At 41.0% G+C, this 20,841-nt stretch overlaps 1 protein-coding gene across 1 annotated transcript in view; it reads left to right on the top strand.

Annotated features, from left to right (window-relative positions):
- The first annotated feature begins 268 nt into the window (after nt 1–268).
- The window catches only part of EZR (ezrin), a 48,304-nt gene continuing 27,731 nt past the window's right edge, over nt 269–20,841 (top strand). Inside the window, exons 1-2 of the mRNA XM_056852360.1 lie at nt 269–347; nt 19,509–19,592. Of these exons, the coding sequence (XP_056708338.1) occupies nt 336–347; nt 19,509–19,592 (96 nt within the window). The 5' untranslated portion in view covers nt 269–335. The remainder of the gene's footprint in view (nt 348–19,508; nt 19,593–20,841) is intronic.

Genomic DNA, 20,841 nt, shown 5'->3' with positions numbered 1-20,841 from the left:
GATTCTCTTTTCCCCTTAAAAAAACCCTGAGATTATACTTCTTCCTGTGGGCGTGGCAAGTTAAAAAAACTGGGTGAGGCTGCCTGTTTTATGTTTTCTCTGAAGCTGTGGCGTTACTAGGTAATTATTGGTCATGAATGAATCATCTCTGCTTACTTAACCTGCTTCTTAATCCTTAAAACTCCTCTGCCATGCCTGGGTCTTAGTCAGTAATTACGCAGATGTTAAACTACTTCGTTTTTCTGTTCAGGCTTCTCTAAAGGAAGGAAGGAACACCGTCGGTTGCTGCATGAATATTTGCTTTTGGACCAACAGAAACTCTTCGAGAATCAAAAATGCCAAAACCGGTAAGTATTTCTCACCCACCCCCATGACCTGTTTAAGAAAAATATTATAGAATAATTGTGGAAACTATGAGAACTCTGATTTGCCAATTTCAGTCTTAACAGCACACAGTTAAAGTGCTTTCTCTCTTTTATAATCTCTGGGTAGTAGTAATTTCGTTTGAATTTTAAACCTGCTATTTTCATTTTTCTGTTTATAAAATCCTAACAAAGTTGCAAATCTCTCCTCTATTGAAAATGTCAGCTTTTTCACATGTCATGTTATGTTCAAAACTAAACTATCTGAGTTTAAATGTGGGAACTGTCCTTTCCAATGTTTTATAAGCTTCCTTCTTTGTCTGTGTACTCTTAACTTTTCTCTGGCTTGAATGCCAATTGGATTTAGTTCTAGGTTGTTGTTTTCTCTGCTATATCCAATGTTGTGTTGGGGGTTCTGAAGCACGCTTAGTAGGTTCTCTGTCCTATTTAAGGACGCCTGTTTCCTAGAATGTTTATTAGGACCTAGCCTTTATTTTCTTCCAGATTTGTAACTAATAGCTGTGGCTTCTCAAGTGTGATTTAGTAGGACTGGAATCACTGCTGTTGTCTCCTTCAGACCTTGGACTGTGTGTTCACGCTGAACAGTGCAGTTTTGAATTACTTTTCGCAGGTCACATGGAGTCAGAAAGAATTTGCTTCTCCTGCAGAACTGGTATCTAAGAAGCAGTTTAATAATGAACTTGGGTTGTACGTGGATGGCAGAGTTTAGAAGCGTGATAAAAAAGGGAGTGCTTCTAGAGTGATACTGAACTGCTAACCTTCCCCATTCATGCTCAGTAAATAGGGTATACCAGATGAACAAGTTATATCCTACTGCACCTAGAGATAGATAGTACAAGTGAGATGTTCACAAGTACAGCCAAAACTCTTTGAATGCTATGTAAGTTCCTCAGTGTAGTAGGTTCAACTCATTGCACTGGTGACTGGGTGCTGTGTGTGCTGAATTTTTAAGGATCTTTGGCCCGCTTTATGCTTTACATTTTGTCTCCCTTGACCACCTCCTGGTGCAGGCACAATTGTAAGGGAAGTCTGTGTTTATAGCTCCAGCTATTTTTCAGCATCAAATGAAAATGAACTGAGGACTGAAAAGTTGCTGTAATAAAGTGCTGGTATTGTTCAGACTAGCAGACAGGGAGTGGGAGTTGAGCAAAGGAGTTTTTCTCTTACCTGGAGTTTTCTGTGCACACTTAAATGAGAACAAGTCCTGCTGAACTTGGTGGAATGTACTTGTGAGTAATAAAAAAAAAGGGATGGGCAGTAGCAGTGATATTGCGTAAAAACCTTTTCCTGAAAGTCAGTGGCTGCTAACATTTCTGTATGTTTGACAGTTGGAGAAAACTGTAATGATATGCCTATACTGGTTTTTCTTTTTTTCAAGAAAACTTTTAAGTCAATTTTCTCCTTTGAAAAATTATTGCCTCTGGCCCTGTTCTGGGAACTTCATTTCTGTTTTGTTTCTTCATATAAATATATATAACATTCCCCTTACTAAATTGGGTCAGTTCCATATTCTCTGTAATCTAAACCGGTTTAGTGAAAACAGCATAACTTTTCAGAGGAAAATTCCAAGTGTGCGCTCTCTTCCTTTCAAAGGGAGTTGCTCCCACAAAATGCTGAGGAGATCCAGCTTCTTCAGTTAACTGTTTAGCCAAGAACAATTCTGTAATCTTGTACCTCCTTTACAGGGCTAGCAGGCATAGGTTAGAATGGTGGGAAGAATGTGTGGAAATTGTTTGCTGTGTTTGTGGACCTTTTAGGGCAGCACAGCTGCACAGGTGTGGCAGGTTGGACCCTGCGCTTTTGTAATAGCTAAAGCTGTGACTTGCGGAAAGAGAAGATAAATATGTTTGGCAGTTGCTGATAACTTGAGTTGCCACCTGTGACGAACCAGAGGTTGGTTTCTTTATGCATGCATGTGCATGGTGGATACATGTCTAATTAAGGCTGCATTCTGATTAAAAATGGGGGCCTGGCAATTGAATTTGGCAGTCTCTGAATCTAGTTTTGTTATGTTGGTATAATTGACAATGGTTCAGAAGCATAAACTGTGCTGTAGTCTTCAATTTTCTTATCCTTGAAGCAGTCCTCTTAACAGACATTATGATTCCCGTTTGCTACTGATAGGTGGTAGAATTGAAGCTGAGACAGTAAACTTGCCCAGGGACATTCATTCAGTCTGTAGACAAACAGGGCTTTGAATTGGTGTGCACTCTTCAAGGCCCACCTTTGGACTTGTAGAGAAGGTGTTCTTCCTTCCATCCTGTACCTATTTATCCTTGCTTCCTCCAAGAATCTCAGAATGGTGTACATGGTTCTCCCTGCTTCGAGAGAGAGCCAGCGTGGTGTAGTGTTTAAGAGCGGTGGTTTGGAGCGGTGGACTCTGATCTGGAGAACTGGGTTTGATTCCTTACTCCTCCACATGAGCGGCAGAGACTAATCTGGTGAACTGGATTTGTTTCCCCAGTCCTCCACATGAAGCCAGCTGAGTGTCCTTGGGCCAGTCACAGCTCTCTTAGAGCTCTCTCAGCCCTACCTACCTCACAGGGTGTCTGTTGTGGGGAAGGGAAGGTGATTGTAGCCAGTTTGATTTTTCCTTAAGTGGTAGAGAAAGTCAGCATATAAAAACCAACTCTTCTTCTTATACTCACATTAACCCTGTGAAATAGTTTGGGTAGGCTGAGGGGCAGTGACTGTCCCAAAGTCACTCAATTAGCTTCATGACTCCACTCTGGCTCTTCCTTCCTGGCATATGTTTGTTGCACAAATGCAAAATAGGACTACTTGTTCACAAAGTTTGCCATTGGCACAAAGTATGCTTTCCCAGAGCTCCCCCAGTGTAACACTGGATTTAATATCCATATCAGTCTTTTCCAGCCTCCACTGCCATGATTTGGCATTAATCAGTCTGAAGTATGCCTATTGCATCTTCTGCTTCTCCCCTCCTTCCCTCATGCCACTGTACTCCATTTTGCATGCTTAATGTTGCTGTGGTGATGTAGAAGGTTCTGCTTTTCTAATGCTTTCTACACTTTTCAATCAAGCTGAATTGATCAGTGAGGAGAATTTGGCAGTCAAGCTCTATAATATCCCCCATTCTCAATATGACCTCCTAAACTCTGGTTAGTTACACAGAAAATGTTCTGTTGGTTGAGGAAAAGTTCTTTCATCTAATCAACAAAAGCTGCTTACAACTATGTTCATAAATGTATCTGAACTGGGATTGTCAGCTGGCACCAAGAACAATACCTAGCAGAGGTGAACTTGTTCCTCTTTCTTATGCAGCAGCTGACAAATGTCAGAGGGCCAAAAGACTGACTTACAATGACTTGAGTCATGTGATTCTGCCAGGGATTTATAGATTCTGTGTCTAGTAGTACAGGGCATGCTCTGCTTTCTACATAATCAGCACTTAAGTAGCTCTTTGGCTGGTAATAGTTACTAGGAAAGGGGAAGAGGAATCATATGGGGATTACCGGGCTTAGACATGTATTGCTCACATACCAGTTTCAGAAGAAGCGAGATTAGCTTTGCGCTCCCCTAGCCCTCCTTCCAGTCCTGCTCTCCACCATTCTTGGTGTGGTTGAAGGAGAGATGTATGACCATTGGAAGTTTATTGTGGTACATAAAGTGTTACAGTTGCCGCACTGGGATCACATTATACTCTTTTAAAGTATTTTATGGTGTTTATCCCAACTTTGGCCCTGTGATATTGGTTGCTATCTTTGGTTTATGGCTGAAGGAACAGGGCTGTGGCTTACCGAATATATCCAATGAACCTGTCAACAAGACCGGACTTGCACCAACTGATTTAAATAAATAAATTTGTGACTGGCAGATACTGAGATTCCTTGCAATCTCCTTTCTTGAAAACACATGTGGTGTAACCTGATTCTGTGCATACGTCTTCAGAAGTAAGTCCCACTGTATTCAGGAGGACTTATTGAAATTTAAGTATATGCACAGCTTTGCAAAAGCAAAGACGGCTCGGCCTTCGATGACTGGGGAGAAAAAAGGGACTTGAGAGTCCACAAGGTGCAAAATCCACAAAGCCCAGATGATGTCCCCTTATGCCATTTGAACACCACTTCAAGAGTTGTAGCCATTGGTAGAAATGGCCCTCTAGCATAATCCCCCCCCCATTATACTTCTTCCTCCTCCCCTTCCCTGTGCAGGGGGAATCAGGCCCACATAGTCCTCCAGTCCTGGCCAATCCCCTTTGGCTCCAATTCCTTCTCTAATCCAGGGTGTACAGCTTGCTTTGATTCACCAGCAAATAACTACTGTCAAGCTGCTGTTCTTACCTCCCTCAAAATCTATGAATATGGCAGTTTTGGGTTGCTATTAGGTAGAAAGGCAGAGAATAAAATGATTCAATAATGTGACCCTTTCATTTATTTACTTATCTTTTCCCTGGATAGCTGATGATGTGCCATATTACAGGTATTTTAGCTTCGCAACCCCCCAAAACACATCTTTAGGTTTTAAATGTGTTCCCATCTTTAGGTTTTAAACATGTTATCTTTGTACTCCTTCATTTCAAAGCCACCGTACTTGCTCCTGGGCAAATGGCTAACATGTTTAAAATAATGAAGAAATCAGTAGCAAAACATGAACACATTTCCCAAATAAAGCATGCAGCATTTTACAGACTAAACAATGTAATTATGATGTTCCCAAGTGCCTGTCCCTGTCACCTCTTCCTCCCCATTGCCACTGAAAACCTGAGTTCTAAGTTGTCCTGTCAAGGAATTTAGAACAGTATGTTTCTACATTATTGCCCTTCCAGCCAAAGGCAACTCTCATCTTAAACCCTATTAACATATAAATCCATCCAGTTCAATGGGATTTACTCTCAGGTAAAAATAGATGTACTCTATTCCATAAAAACCTATGCTAGAATAAGACTTTGTTAGTCTTTAATGTGATACTGGAGTCTGGATTGTTTTTGCTCTGGAAGTGACACCCAAGTAAGTGTGCCTAGAACTGCAATCCTAATCTGCTTTCCAGCCCTTATCACAGCACAATTTTTTGTGTGGAACCTGCACTCAAACTTCATTCGTCCATAGAAATTCCTATACAATATAAGTGTGGGTGTGTTTAATGGGTGCACTTCAAAAATAAATGGGAGTCTCATGACACTGAAGATAACTGTCTGATCAATAAAGTTGATATTTTGTGTTTTAGTTCTGTACCTTGCGAATAAGATGTTGGTACCTGGTTGCACAGTTTTGGAGGTGGAGCCTAAATCTAGATCAGAGTTTGCCAAGGGCTGCCATCATGTACTATCAAGCCAATGTGAATGCCCATCTGTTGTCTGCCTGCTCTGAACCCTCTGTCCTCACGTGTCCCACCTTCCATGGCTATCTATACTGTGCAGATCAGCACTGAAGAACTGAATGATTTGGGGACAATTGTATGAACGGCATTATTTGAGAAGGAAGTGATATTTTCCCCCAATGGTCTTGTGTTCAGTAGACAAGTGTCTTTGGGCACTTTCACACATGCTGAATAATGTGCTTTCAATGCAATTTGAAGCTGTTTTTTACTGTGTGAACTAGCAAAACCCACTTGCAAGCGATCGTTAAAGTGTAGTGAAAGTGGATTGGAAAGTGCATTATTTGGCACGTGTGAAAGTGCCATTAGGCTCTGCATGCTCTGTATCATTTATCATAGCTGCATCAAACACCTTCAGATTGCAGCCCTCAATATACTTGCTTCATATGCACAAAGAGGTATTATGCAACATTGGTGTGTTAACTGATGGGAACTCAGTTTACATCCTCAGTCTCAAGTCCTGGTCTTTTATTCATAGGTAGATCTCAGTACTTGGATTCTTTACTGTTCTGATAGCAAGTTGTTTCTTCATCATTAGAATAGTGCTTAAACTACTCAAATGCTTGGAAAAGACTTGCTTAACCTAAGTCTCAAGGGAGAGACGTGTCAAGATACGGGTTCCCAGCATGTAAAAGGTAAAGGTAGTTCCCTGTGCAAGCATGGGTCATTCCTGACCCATGGGGTGACGTCACATCCCGACGTTTACTAGACAGACTATGTTTATGTGTGGTTTGCCATTGCCTTCCCCAGTCATCTTCCCTTTACCCCCAGCAAGCTGGGTACTCATTTTACTGACCTTGGAAGGCTGAGTCAACCTTGAGCCGGCTACCTGAAACTGACTCCCGTCGGGATCAAACTCAGGTCATGAGCAGAGCTTTTGACTGCAGTACTGCAGCTTACCACTCTCACCACGGGGTCCAGCATGACCTATAGTCAAACATTACAGCAGGGACTAGCCTTTAAAAAGGTCTCATCACCCTGCCTGGTTCCCAAATGCTGCAAGGTGGAAGAAGGAACTCCATTCTTTCCTCTTGTGCTGTTCTTGCCAATGGAAGTGGGGCCTGTTTGCCCCACTCTCTGGCTCTTTGTACCCATTCCCAAGGCATGTGAAGCTAGAGGAAGGGACAAACAGCCCCCCCCCCACCGTGGCCTTTTCCACTGGCAAAAATGGTGCAGGAGGGAAGCATGAAGCCCCTCCTTCCCCTTTCCATCATTTGGAGTGGTGCTGGGTGACAACAGTTTTAAAGACTGATCTCTGCTGTAACATTTGACTACAATTTGGGTTGGGCAGTCATGGATATGTGTCAGGTGTTACACGTATTTTGGCCGTCCTGTTTAGACCTCTCACTGAGTTGTATTTTGACGTGCCTCATTGCTTCCAGCAGTAGATACTGAATTCCTGTGGCCAGACTTGTTCTGTGTATTAGTTAGAAGATGAAACATAAGGCTAGAATATGAGCTGTATGTTTGTCCTGTGCTCCTTAAATTGCATGGTAACGTTTTGTGTCAATATTGTCACATTCTTGGGAGTGGAGGGTAGCGCTGAGCTAGAGATGTTAATTATCTGGAAACTTTGAAGGCAGGGCTGTCTCTTTTTTCTTTCTGGAAAAAGAACATTTGGGAGGAACACTGAAGTATATGCAATACTTTCTTATCAAAACTAATTGTAAAGCTGTAAGAATAAACTGTATCATAACTTAATTAGCATGTAAAATTGTAATGTTTGGCATATTGGTGACGCCTAAGGTGTAAGTGCCTTAGGGGGTTACCACACTTTGTATTCCCAGCGATGTATTAAGAGTTGGAAACGTTATAAAAAACATTGGCTGTTACCGCACTAGGTATTCCCAGCAATGCATCAAGAGTTTGAAAATGTTATAAAAAATACTGTTCGTACTTTGTTTGGCCCCTTAAGCTGTGAAGACGTCTTCCAACCATTTATAAGCTCTGGTATCCAAAAACCCTTGATGTATTAAGAGTTTGAAAATGTTATAAAAAAACATCGCTGGGAATACAAAGTGCGGTAACCCCCATTGCTTTAAAAGGGTTTTTGGATACCACGGCTTATAAATAGTTGGAAGATGTCTTCACAGCTAAAGGGGCCAAGCAAAGTGTAAACAGTATTTTTTATAACGTTTTCAAACTCTTAATACATCGCTGGGAATATAAGTGTGGTAGCCCCCTTAGTTTGGTATATTTGATATTTTGTTTGAACGTATTTATGGAAAGCTATAGCTTGGGAAAAAGTAGATAAAGAAAACTTTTGCTCCTATACCCATAATACTAGAACTGAGGGGCACTAATTTGAGTTGGTGGCAGTAGATTCAGGACAGACAAAAGGAAAAAACAAGCAATTTAATTGTGGAATTCACTGCTAGTGGAGGTTGTGATTGCCACAGGCATAAATGGCTTTAACCGGGGATGAGGGGGGTTAAAAGACAGTTTACTCACCATGGCAGCTTGCCATTAAAGGGAACCTCTGTATTCAGAGACAGTAAACCTCTGAACCCCAGTGCTAGGCGACAACATTGGCAAAAGGCCCTGTGTCCTGTCTGTTGGCCCTCCAGAGCAGCTGGAGTGAAACAAGATGCTGAACTAGATTGACTCTGATCCACTTGGGACTGCAGACTGCTACATGCTATGCTACCTAAACAAACACATCTTCGCTCTAGCCTTCTGATCAGTAGGTAAAAATAAAAACCATGAAGGTATATTGTCAGTTGTGACTGTATGAAGTCTGTTTCTATCTGCACCTTTAGGTACTGAGTTTAACAATATTAAAAACATTAACTCTTTTTTTTATAATTTTTTTATTGAATTTTACAATACAAAAAGAAAAAAAATGAAAAAAAAGGAAAAAAATACAATAGTATTGAAAAGAAAAAAAATATAAGGGTATTCGCATAACATATTCAATACATTTCAGTTTTTAATACATTCATCAAAAAATACCCTTTCCCCCCCACACCAGAATAAACAAGTGACCCATCACCAAGACTTCCGAAGAACTCTTGAATAATGTACTACTCATTGTAATATGTAATATTGTGGAGGAAATTAATCACATAAGCAACAAATATATCCTTGGAAAAGTGTCTATGGTATAAAGTTCTTAGCATTTTGAGTGAGCAAAACTGTATCTTAAAGTTTCTTACACATTACAAAAGAATATTTCATAGGAGAAATGTTTCATTTTTACAGTAGAAAAGCTGAAGATAAAGTTCTTGTGGAAAACTATTTTGGTTTTAATTTTCTCCCCCAACCCCACTTTCACATCTTCATGAAGTTTTTACTTTTTTTCCCTTTTGTCTGTTAGTCAGAAGCCAGGTAGGGGCTAATATCCCTCTGGTATCTAGTCTTGAGTGATGTCTCTTTTCTCCCCAACACACGCCATAAGCTGCCTTCTGTATTATAATGCTTCCTAAATGAAGCTGAACATCTGTTGTTGTAGCATTACCAACTTGATTGTTAATGAACTTTCTATTTGCATATAGCTGTTGTGTCAAAGCAGTCCACTTAGGGAGGAGTTTAGTACAATTGGCCGCTCATTCTCTTTGTATTTGTTTGACCTGTACAAAGGTCCTGTTGTTTTCTTGACAGCATGTGTTCTACAAAGGCACATGAGTCCCTTGTCACCCAAAATTAGGCAGTGCTAACTGACCTGTGTAGATAGAAACATGTGCCTTATTTTGAATTTTTAGACACCTTCATTTGGATTTCCTTCCCCCTTGAAAATAAATTTGAACAAGCTGTACAGATTTGTGGAAGTTCTTTTTAAAGTGGAAAAGTTACAATGATTAGATCCAAATATAGGGTTTCATCCTAAACAGAAAATTGTCTTTTAGGCATCCTGTGATATCTCCAGATCTTTGACCATGACTTGCATCCCGACGTTTGCTAGGTAGACTTTGTTTGCGGGGTGGTTTGCCAGTGCCTTCCCCAGTCATCTTACCTTTACCCCCCGCAAGCTGGGTGCTCGTTTTACCGACCTCGGAAGAATGGAAGGCTGAGTCAACCTTGAGCTGGTTACCTGAAACCAACTTCCGTTGGGATCAAACTCAGGTCATGAGCAGTGCTTGGACTGCAGCTTAGCAATCTGCGCCACGGGGCTCACAGGACTTGCAGTACCAGATCTTAAGTGTGACAATGTTATGGCATCAAACATTTCGACACCCATTAGAGAAGCATCGGGTATACACACTATTCCAAGCTTTTCTCCCAAAAAAAAAAAAAGCCTTTATTTTCTAAAGTTGTTGAAATTATTTAATGTTTGAGAGTGCTGAAAACCACCATAAGAGCAGTAGTGGATTTAACTATTGATCAAGCCCTTTCCTAGTGCTATTTGCCCTTCTCAGGCTTTGCTGCAATTGTAATAATATATATATCCTGTATTTCCTTCCATATAAGACTATCAACACAGAGACTAAAAAGCAACTTGCTTCTAGGTGTCCATTCTGTATTTGGGATCAGAACTGGTACAGCTGCATAGTCAGCTGTGACACCTGTCGCTGTCATGAATTGTCACAGTTTTAAGTGGGACAGCTTTGAATATATGAGTGTGCCAAGCAATGGTTAGCTGTATCCCACACTATGTTCAGTATTGTTGCCGGCACAAACAGGCAAAGGGCATCAAAGTAGGAAGAAAAAAATGATGGGGAAATAAAGTGATGCTATGATGTAAAGCACTGCTAACTGGAGATGCAGAAGGCAACAGATATTCCGCCCTAGTTTGGGCCTGCTGTTTTTAAAATCCACAAAAAACAGCCTATTCAGCATTAATCACTCCTTACATTCTCCTGTTGAAATAGATGGGATGCAGCTGTTTCAACTTTGTCTTGGTTGTACCCCCCTAGATTGGCCTAGGGTGCTACTCAACACTGTTTTGTGATTCTTGTGTTAATGTTAGGAACTGGGCAAAAATATTGTGGTCCGTGTGCTTCATGGTATGTGATGCTCTGACTTTCTTATCTGCACCTCAACAAAGATAATTCTCTTCCCCTCCCCTTTTTCTTTTTTCTTTTTTGAAGAGACGGTTTGTCCTCTTAAGGAGAAAAATGCTTTCATCTCTTATATTCCTTTGTCGCCTCTACCTTGCCTTAAATGTTAAAAACATATAAACTCCATTACTTATTTCATGTTTTAGGGAATCAGAATAGTGGGAGAACTGCCTAAGGGCCTTCAGCTGTTGTTTCACTTTCTGAAATGAGCCCTAATTTCATGAAAACCATGAAAATGTCACAAAAGAAGATATAAAAATCACATGAAATGATAAGTGTTGAGTAAGCTGGGACATGGGAAGGCCTTTCAAGGGTAGACTAGGAGGGGCGTGATATGTCTTGCTGGGTCTCATCTGAAGTGTTGGAGCCCAACAAGAAGCATGGGAAGTTGTTGGGCAACTAGCCACACACACACACACACACACACCTTTTAAATTTTGCATATCCTAATTATTTTGGGGAGGAAAGGCAGCATGGTACAGCCCAATCTCATCAGATCTTGGAAGCTAAGCAGGGTCAGCCCTGGTTAGTATTTGGATGGGAGACCACCAAGGAATACCAGGGTTGCTGTGCAGAGGAAGGCACTGGCAAACCACCTCTGTTAGTCTCTTGCCATGAAAACCCCAAGAAAGGGGTCGCCATAAGTCGGCTGCGACTTGACAGTACTTTACACACACAAATATTTTGGACTGGTTCTTGGGTCACACTTACTTAATTGAAGAGTCTTTGTATTTGAGCCCTTGAAGGCATTTAGACAGTTTAAAAGCAAAGCAATGATCTTCAAATGATGCACTTTGAATATATTGCATCCGTAAGCCATGAGGCAATTGCCAGTACAGTGAAAATGTAGAAATCTATTCCATTTCTCAGTGCATGCAGCATAGAATGCTGAGCTTTTTGTTATTTCGATTTTTCAGGTCTTCAGCTCCTCCTAAAACAAAATAAAACCAGATGGTGGTGCTTTCCTTCCTTGATGCCAATTTAGATATTTTTATATGGCGTTATAGAAGATATTTACAGCAGTATCCAAGTAGCTTTAGTTGCCTAGGGCTGAATGACGTTAGACTATTGAAGCCGAAGAGATGAAGTGGTCGGGCAAAGAAGAAATTGGCATGTCTTTACATCTGTGGTCTGTCAAGGTCAGACAGCTAATCTGTCCAGTGTAGGGTCTTTTCACATCACCAACTACCTGATCTTTTTAATCAGAGATGTCAGGGATTGAACATGGGACCTTCTATATACAAAGCTGATGCTCTACCACCCCATCCTCGCTTTTGTGATTTGCTTAAGTAACCTGGTGTCCCTGAACTATTGAGATATATGTCTTTGGAGTTTCCTTTCCCCCCCCCCCATTTACAGTTTTAATTGCAGAAAATATGGTATTCATACTTCCAAGTTGCATAGATAAGCCAAATAGTTTATGCTTTATTTAGTATATAAAACTGCACTATCAATTTTATGTTAAATCAGCTAAATAAGTTTAGGCTTGACAAGAAAGTTCGTAATAAAATTGCATCTATTTCAATTTCCCACCAAACTTCTGTTTTTCTGAGATAAATAATTTCCCCCCCTAGGGCTTCAAAAATTCTGGAAAATCTACCCCCTCAGCTCTACCCACTATGCTACTGCTCTTGTTTCTGCATTTTGATAGTAAAAGTCATCAAGGATGGAGGAGAAGCTGCCTAAAAATTGTACCTTGGTGGGGAGGGGATGCTGGCTGCAGCAACACAATTTGCTGTATACAATGTGCACTGTGAAGCAGTTGTTCTTATTCTTCTACAGTTCGCCACAGGTTGCCTGATTTGATACCTTTTTGTTTATGCGTTTTTGATAATTGCACCAGAATTGTGGCCTGTGTAATACTGTGGGCAACTATCTCTTTTCAAACAAGTTGTTTCTGGAAGAGGAGATGTCTTGCTGGACTGTTGTGTAATGCTGATTAATTGTAAAGTTAACCGGTAAAATTGTTGCTAATAGACTGTTGCTTCATGTGCAAGGATTGCTGGGTTTGTATCTCTTCATACAGCATTTTTCGCTTTCTTATTTAATGAAAATCTTCTATATACTATTTTCGAAGAGTGCCCCCTATCTGCAGATATCTAAATCTGTGGATTGGGGCCACACTCACCCCAAATAGATTTTATTTACAAACTTGGGAGATCCCCTAGGTTTGCAGGAAAATCTTAAATTAAAAAAAATACACTAGGGGGGTTAATTCTCCTAAAACTATAATAACATATGTGCATGTGCAGACAACATACTTCTCTTTGAGGGGCCAGGCGGCTGCTTCTGAGGCTACTTTGGGGGTGGAAGCAACTGCTGCGGTGTTGGAACCTGGCCACAGCCGAGCCTATGAGAGGAAGAGAAAGAAGAGAGGATTGGCTGGGGGGAAAGAGGAAGGGAAAGAAGGGGGAATTGTCTGAGGGAGGGGGAAACAAAGAAGAGGGGGGGTTAGGGGAGAGAAATAGAGGGGAGAAAAACGGGCAGATTGAGATGCGGTTGGGAGGAAAGAAAGAGGGACATTGAGAAGGGCTGGGATAAGAAAAAGCAGATTGACATACAAGTGATGAGGGGAGAAAGGGGGGTAAGAGGATTGCTAGAGAAGGGGTGGGCCAGAAAAAGAGGAGAAAACCTATATAGAAGGGGTGAGGGCAGAAGGGGGTTGACTTGATACCACCTGACTTCCATGATTGGCTGCCTGCTACTCTTCAACAGCACCCACACAATGAAAGCCAGTGTGGTGTAGCAGTTAGTTTCAGAGTAGGGTCTGGGAGACCAAACCCCCATCTTGCTGTGGAAGCTCACTGGGTGATTTGGGGCCAATCACGAACTTTCAGCCTAACCTACCTCACAAGGTTGTTCTGAAGAGAAAAAGGAGAGGAGAATAATGTAAGCTGCTTTGGTCCCCACTGTGGAGAAAGGTGGTGTATAAATGAAGTAAATAATACATATAGCTGAAGATGGGAGGCAGATAAATGTTAGGTTAGTGAATGGCTGAGAAGGGGAGAGGGTATGGGAAAGTGAAGTGCCTCCCTACAAGTTCTTGATGGTTCCCTACCATGCATGTGGGCCTGGCCCAGTGACCAACACCAGACAACTGGGCCATAATTTTTCTAGGTATAAGCTGATGGGGAGAGGAAAAGCTTATGACAAAGGGGCAGATAAATGTAGGTTGGCTGTTGGGTGGGAAGGCGAGAAGAAGCAGGAAAAAGGGAGAGGCTGTGGGGGGCTTTCATGAAAGGGAAAGAAGGAATAGTGTGGGAGGGAGAAATGAGATGCCTCTCTCAAGTCCTTGCGGGTTCCCGCTTGTGAATGTATATTTGTATTTGTTTCCCCCCTTAAGATCAGTTGTGCCTGGATCGAGCCCAGCAACCACAGTCAGCAGCTGCCTCTGGGCAGCATTAGGAAGCTACTATTAGGAGGTTTTCTCTCAAGGCTTTTCTTGACATCATTGGCATGCATCTCTGTTCAGAGGTGCTGCTGCTATTCTGTTTGCAAAGGAGATAAGGAGTAGACAATAGCTGTGGCTTAGTGGTAGAGCATCTGCTTGGCATGCAGAACGGCTGAACCGGCTTTGGCAGGAAAGGTGGAGGGATTTTTTTTCTTTCCAAAATCAATTAAATAAATAAAACATCCAATTCCTGGCATCTCTAGCTAAAAGGATTAGGTGGTAGATGATGTGGAAGACCTCTCCTTGAGACTTGGAGAACCACTGCCAGCCTGAGTAGACAATACTGACTTTGATGGCCCAGAAATCTGATTCATTATAAGGCAGCTTCATGTCTTCATGTGATCTCTACATTTGATGTCTTACTGCTGATCCTTCACTTTCTTGTTCTGAGCATTGACTTCATCTTAATAGATAGCATCACATAAGACATGGCTTGCCAGCAGTTTTCATACTCTCAGTCGTTCCACATCCTCCATCACAGGAATAATTCCAATAACCTCTAACATATAGAAGTTTGCAGCAAGCGTCTACTAACATGGTGCATGACCTACACTGAGCTTGTACAGGCTGACTTAGTTAGCAGAAGTGCTCCTGTTTAGGAAAATGTACTTTGTGTGTGTGTTTCTAGTACTCCTTCTACTCCCAAGCCAATAATAGTTGATCGACTTAGAGTAGGAATTCTTACAGTTCAAATCATAAGTGTCATATTTTAGCATAAGAATTCATAAGCATTCTAGCATAAGAATTTCATTACTTGCATGTTTAAATCTGTGCATTTTAATTTGAAGCAAGATTTACCTTAGAGCGCTTACTTTGTGCAAAGATATTATGGAAGTAATAGTTCATTATAAGGCAGTTGGAAGTCTGTAAAGTATCTTGCTGACATTCTATCTTTTGATTTAGCTGGGATCCTTAAAAAATGTACGACTAGTTCATTGGGCCCAAGGGATCTACAGGTGGGTATTTCCAGAAAAGTAGTCCTCTATGCCACATGGCAAACCACTCTTTTAAAGACAAAAGCAAATTGTGATATGTTATGGGAGTCCTCTGTTAAGAGAGAAAGAACTCACAAATCACACTACATTGCCCAATCCCTTGAGCAAGCCTAGTGTAGGCCTCTGGATGCCAGCTATCAGTTGAGTAGGAGGATAAAGATTCTGAAGATGCACCTGCACAGGTACAAATCCATTGATCTGATCAGAGCATAATTTTCAGTGTCTAGAAATGGTTGATTGACCGGTTCAATCTCTATCCCCCAGTATCAAGGAGGCAATGAAACTTGCAAATTAACAGATGTTCCATGCAACAAAGACTTCAGTAGCATTCAGCAAGGCTACCAACAATCCCAATTCCATCTCTCATTTTCTGTCCAGAAAAAAATTAATTTGAGATGCCAACCCACTCTTTTACTCCCTTTTAAGTACATTTCATCATGCTGCGATGAATGTGGGTTCCCCAAAACAAAAGATGGGGGGATGCAGTGAATCCTCCTGTTCTTCCTCCCTAAAGTTATAACAAACAGATTACTATTCCCTTCCCCACCACTTACGTTCATATTAGTTTGAGGCAACTTATGGTTGAGGGCAGCAATGGTATAGATCAAGAGCCAGCCTCCTGTCCCTTCCTTCTGTTCCCCTCCTTGGTCCTGTCCGTTATCGCTTTCCTTCTCTTCCTCTTTCCCTCTGTTCATCTGCCTCCATCCTCTTGCACTCCCCCCAACCAGGGTAACATCAATAGTGGGCATTGCTGCATGACTGCCTTGAAACAACATCTTTCCTAAGATGGAGTAGCTGGGTGTCTTTTAAGATGACTGGTTGTGTTTTAGATTGGTTTTAAACTGTATACTGTAATTTTTGGTTTTAAACTGTATACTGTAATTTTTGCGTTTACATCATGTTAGCTGCATGATGTTATCATTATCATGATTATGATGAATTATTATTATTATTGTGTTGTGCTACCATCCAGCATGAGATGTGTATTGCAAGGGATAGCTGTTATGGCTCTGTTCAGGAGTGGTATCGACCATTCTGGGTCACACAATTGCTTTTTAAAAGCATTCTGCTCCTTTCCCCTCCCCCCACACAGCCCAAGCTTCTTAGCATTAACTTCAACCTGCTCTGGGAAGATGGCCCACATAAGGCTCCTGACCTTGATGTAGCTGATAAAAAGCAACTTCTGCTGATCCCAAGACTAGCTTTAATCTGCTGCATCAAAATAAAAGCATCCTGCTAAGAATACATCCCAGTAAACTGCAGCAACTTTCATATTGAGATATTGCCTAACTGATGTATTGTGAAGTGAATTTCTTAAGAATCTCTTATATTCTTGGTCTATAGCCATACCACCCTGAACACGCACAATCTCATCTGCTCTTGGAAGCTAAGCAGCATTGGGCCTGGTTAGTACTTGGATGGGGGATTTCTTATAGTGCAGGATGAGATTGCCAAAGATGAATAGATTCTTAAAGAATTTCCACACAGTGCCTGTAATAAAGATCAGTGAGAGCAATAATTCACCCTAAAGCCATCATGGACATGAATTACATACCACGTTCTCTAGCTCTTTGCTAAAGCTGGTCCCACATGTTGAACGTGCCTCCATTGGAAAAACACTGGGTAGTATCCTACCTTAGGCTGGGGGAACTTCCTGCAGCTCTGAGGAATTTGTACTGAGAAATGGTTTGTTAAAAGCTTTTGGAAGAGCCACCTGAGTGGGCGGAAGGCTCCTTAGGCTGAAGGAAGGGTCCAGGTGTTGCTTAGTGGAGTGAAAGAATACAAATAGTTGTGTTCGAGGTGATAGATGAAATGTCAGGTATCATGACCACTTGGCCTTTGGTGGTGGTTTCACACATGGAAGTCTTTAAGATGAGGGGATCCAAATGACAAGCATTTGCGTATGAGCTAACCTTGACTTGGCACCAATTGGCTGTAGATTAGATTCTTAAATTTAAATTGTTTCCTATTTATTGGCACTGGAAAACAACTTGGGTCATTATGTGCCATGCTGAGTGGGAAAGTATGAAAGTTCCTCTGTGGTTAGTGTTTATCGGTAATCTTATAAAAACTTCTAAGATAGGGAACATTGTTTAGGTGGCATGGTTTGGCTTCTTTTGTACGTTGAGTGTTTTGTCCTTTTTCTAAAGTCCCTTCCCCATCCAAGTATAATGATGAATCAAAAACCTTTAGTGGACCCAAAACACACTGATTTTCTTTAAGCAGGATGTCTGTTTTGAAAAAAAAGGCAGGACGTGCAAAGAAATATGAAAGAAACATGGCTCTCAAGTTTTCCCTAGCAACTGAGTGTAAATTTGCTTTACCTGGGTATTGGTTTTCACCAGGAAGCATAAACAATATAAAGGAGCTGGGGCTTTTGTGTTCTGCAAGGAATATAATTACATATGTTCTTTAAGGAGAGGCTAGAACTAAATCTTATCAGACATGATTTTCCCAGGTGGGGTTGGGAGGTAGATTTTCTTAGTTGAAATAATACCTCAAGATTTTTTCTGAGGAATGGCTTGTTAAAAGCTTTTGGAATCATTAAATCCACACACTGCCTAGATGTCCTAGGATACATTTGGGAGACTTTTTAAAAGGCTTTGGGTACATACTCTCTGTATGCTGGTGTTTGATATAAAAGGTTTTGAAAATCCAAACTTCCTTCAATTTTCCTGATGCTTCCTTTATCACTTGTATATGGCTATATCCTAAATGTATTACGGTACTTGCATGTATTCCTATAAACAGTTTACTCTTTATGAGCTTGCTTCATACCATAGCTTTCCCATTTCTAAGAGTAGCCTTTTTTCGTGGAGATATTTTGTAAGCAAGCTGTGTGGTATAGTGTGTGTGTGCGTCAGTGGCTTGGGTGAAACTTGTTTCTATTAAAGCAAAATATCTCTTGTGTTTCTGAGTGTTACACAGGAACAAAGGGATTCAGTCCATCTGCTTCTCATACCAGATACCATGCATCCACTACCCACAACTTAGGTGTTCATGGTGGGTTGGATTGGTCTTTTGGCTTTGATAGCTAAATGGAATCTCCCATTCAGAAGTAATATACAAATGAGGAGTGTCACTTTTATACCTTGCTTGTACCTCCGGGATGACTATCAGAGACAGGAAACTCTTGTATTTGGGCTTTGGTCTGATCTTCACAGTGCAGTTTTAATAGTAATATGCTTGCCTGATTACTGTGGTTCAATCTGCCACAAGAGAATAACTGGTCACACATTTGCAGTAAAAAGCTGCCACCTTAGCCTGTTACTTCTGTATAAAATAAAATATCTCTTTAGGTGGATTACAAAATATAAAAACAATTCAGTTAGACAGCATAAGATATCAATAAACAATGCAATAGGTCTGGGTTTGCAAATTTGAAAACAATCCAGACAGAAAACTGTCTATGGCATGACCTACCATAAGCAGTACAGAAAGTGGACTACAAATGTAGAAGATGGTATTGTAAAAGCAAGATGATACCTACAATAACCATTGCAGAAGACTGCTATTCCCTTATAAAAGGGCTGTCCTGGATTGTGTAATGGAGGTCCATTCCAACTCTGTTTCTATGATTACACTGCAATTCTAATCCCCTTATAAAAAATGCCTCTCTGAACATGTCTGTTTTGCACATTCTGTCTTAGTGAGAGATGTGTGCTATAAATGAAAAAATCTCTTGTACAGAGTTGGCTGTGCAAATAGACCACAGTTGTCAACTCTGAGCTCGTGGGAGCTCTACTGAAGGCAGAAAGAAGCAAGATAATGATGCATGTTTATTGGATTAATGTCAGTTGGCTTGGAGGAAGAATCTGCGTCCTTTTTGCCTTGTTAAAATCCCAGAATAACTCCGGCTCTTAATGAAACCAGCGTGGGGGAGGGTCCATGTTGTGTTTTAAAGCCTTCCCCTTAATATGGTCATTCCTTGTCCTAGTTCCAAAAGGATGTTAATTAAGATGTCATGGTATACGCATATAACAGCCCTGGCTCAGTATGACAATGTGTTGCAGAATTAAAAATGCAAATTAACACAAAGCTCAATCCAATGCAACAATAAATTGCAGCACTTGTGAAACACTCTGGATAATGTTTGGTTCACTGCCTTTTGTGAACAAAGCTGCAGGTAATGAATCTAAAGGACTGAGGCCTTGAAAGAAGTGTTGTGGTCATGCTTCTTAAACATTGCAATGGTCATTAATATGTTTTAATATCATTGTATTTTTGAAAAAGTGCAGATTTTATTCCCAAACCATAGAACAATATGTATGTAAACTGCAATCAGTTCTTTAATTCTTGGATTTGTGCCCTCATTTCCTTATCTGTCACTTTTCTATCTCACTTTTAGGTGAATGTTCGTGTTATAACTATGGATGCAGAGCTGGAGTTTGCCATCCAGCCTAATACTACAGGCAAGCAGCTGTTTGACCAGGTTAGTAGGAATGGGTGCAGTACTTTCTATAAAATTTTAATATTTTTCTGCAAGTGGCTGAAAGGCTTGTTTGGAAGGAAAAAAAACACACACACACACACACAGGTTTCTGAGTAGCTTACAGGTCAGCAATTAAAAGCAAATATCCTTGACAAAAATTTTCTTCTATTCAGGCCTTAAAAAGAGCCAGCATGGTGTAGTGGTTAAGAGCGGTGGTTTGGAGTGGTAGATTCTGATCTGGAGAACCGGGTTTGATTCCCCACTCCTCCACATGAGCTGTGGAGGCTAATCTGGTGAACCGGATTTGTTTCCCCGCTCCTACACACGAAGCCAGCTGGATGACCTTGGGCAAGTTACAGCTCTGTTAGAGCTCTCTCAGCCTCACCTACCTCACAGGGTGTCTGTTGTGAGAAGAGGAAGGAAAGGTGATTGTAAGCCGGTTTGAGTCTCCCTTAAGTGGTAGAGAAAGTCGGCATATAAAAACCAGCTCTTCTAAAAGGGTGAAGTAAAGGGTCTTTAACTTCTGGATAGAAGGAAAATAGAGGAACTATAGAAATAAGAACAAGATATAACTTATTTAAATTGGTGACTTCTGGCATGCGTTGTTTGATGTTGTCAAGTCATTCTATCAGATCAAATTCTGTCAGTTTAGGAAAACAGCAAAGCTGTGCTTTGTGGACCTTCTTAAATCAAATCAGTCCCTGTGTCAGGTATGTCACGTGAAGAGTGTCCTCTACACATGAAGAACTAGAACACAAATTCTGGGATTGAAAAGGAATCTTTTAAGTCTTGTTTATACATGGCTCCCAGCTTGACACACAAAAAATCTCCCAGGGAGGTAAAGATGGAAGGGAGACAGAAGCTTAACCAGAAAGTAACTTTATTGACCTAACCAAGATACAGAATAGAAAGAGAGAAAGCAAGACAGCAGCAAAATCAGACAGCAAAACCGAACTGTTTAATGACAACAATACAATAGCAACTCACATTTGGCAATTCAATAGAAATCTTCCCTGGGTGTAGTTCCTAGTGTTCAATTGCATTTTAAGCTAAATACCTAGTTAAAGTTATTTTGAGAACAGATTGTGTCCTTCCACAAGGCTAGTCCAGAGAAAATCAATCTGAAGACAGGCTATTTTGAAACGAAAAGAGCAGCTGTCCCTAGCCAGCTTAGGATGCTATGAGGAAGGACTGGCTGACTGTAAGGCAGACCGGTGGCAAAGGAGGGGCAGGAGCAGGTAGGAAGACG

Source organism: Euleptes europaea, chromosome 7 (assembly GCF_029931775.1).
Source record: "Euleptes europaea isolate rEulEur1 chromosome 7, rEulEur1.hap1, whole genome shotgun sequence".
Lineage (NCBI taxonomy): Eukaryota > Metazoa > Chordata > Lepidosauria > Squamata > Sphaerodactylidae > Euleptes > Euleptes europaea.
The sequence above is the reverse complement of the archived record's forward strand: the minus strand, read 5'-3'. Positions and strand labels throughout refer to the sequence as shown.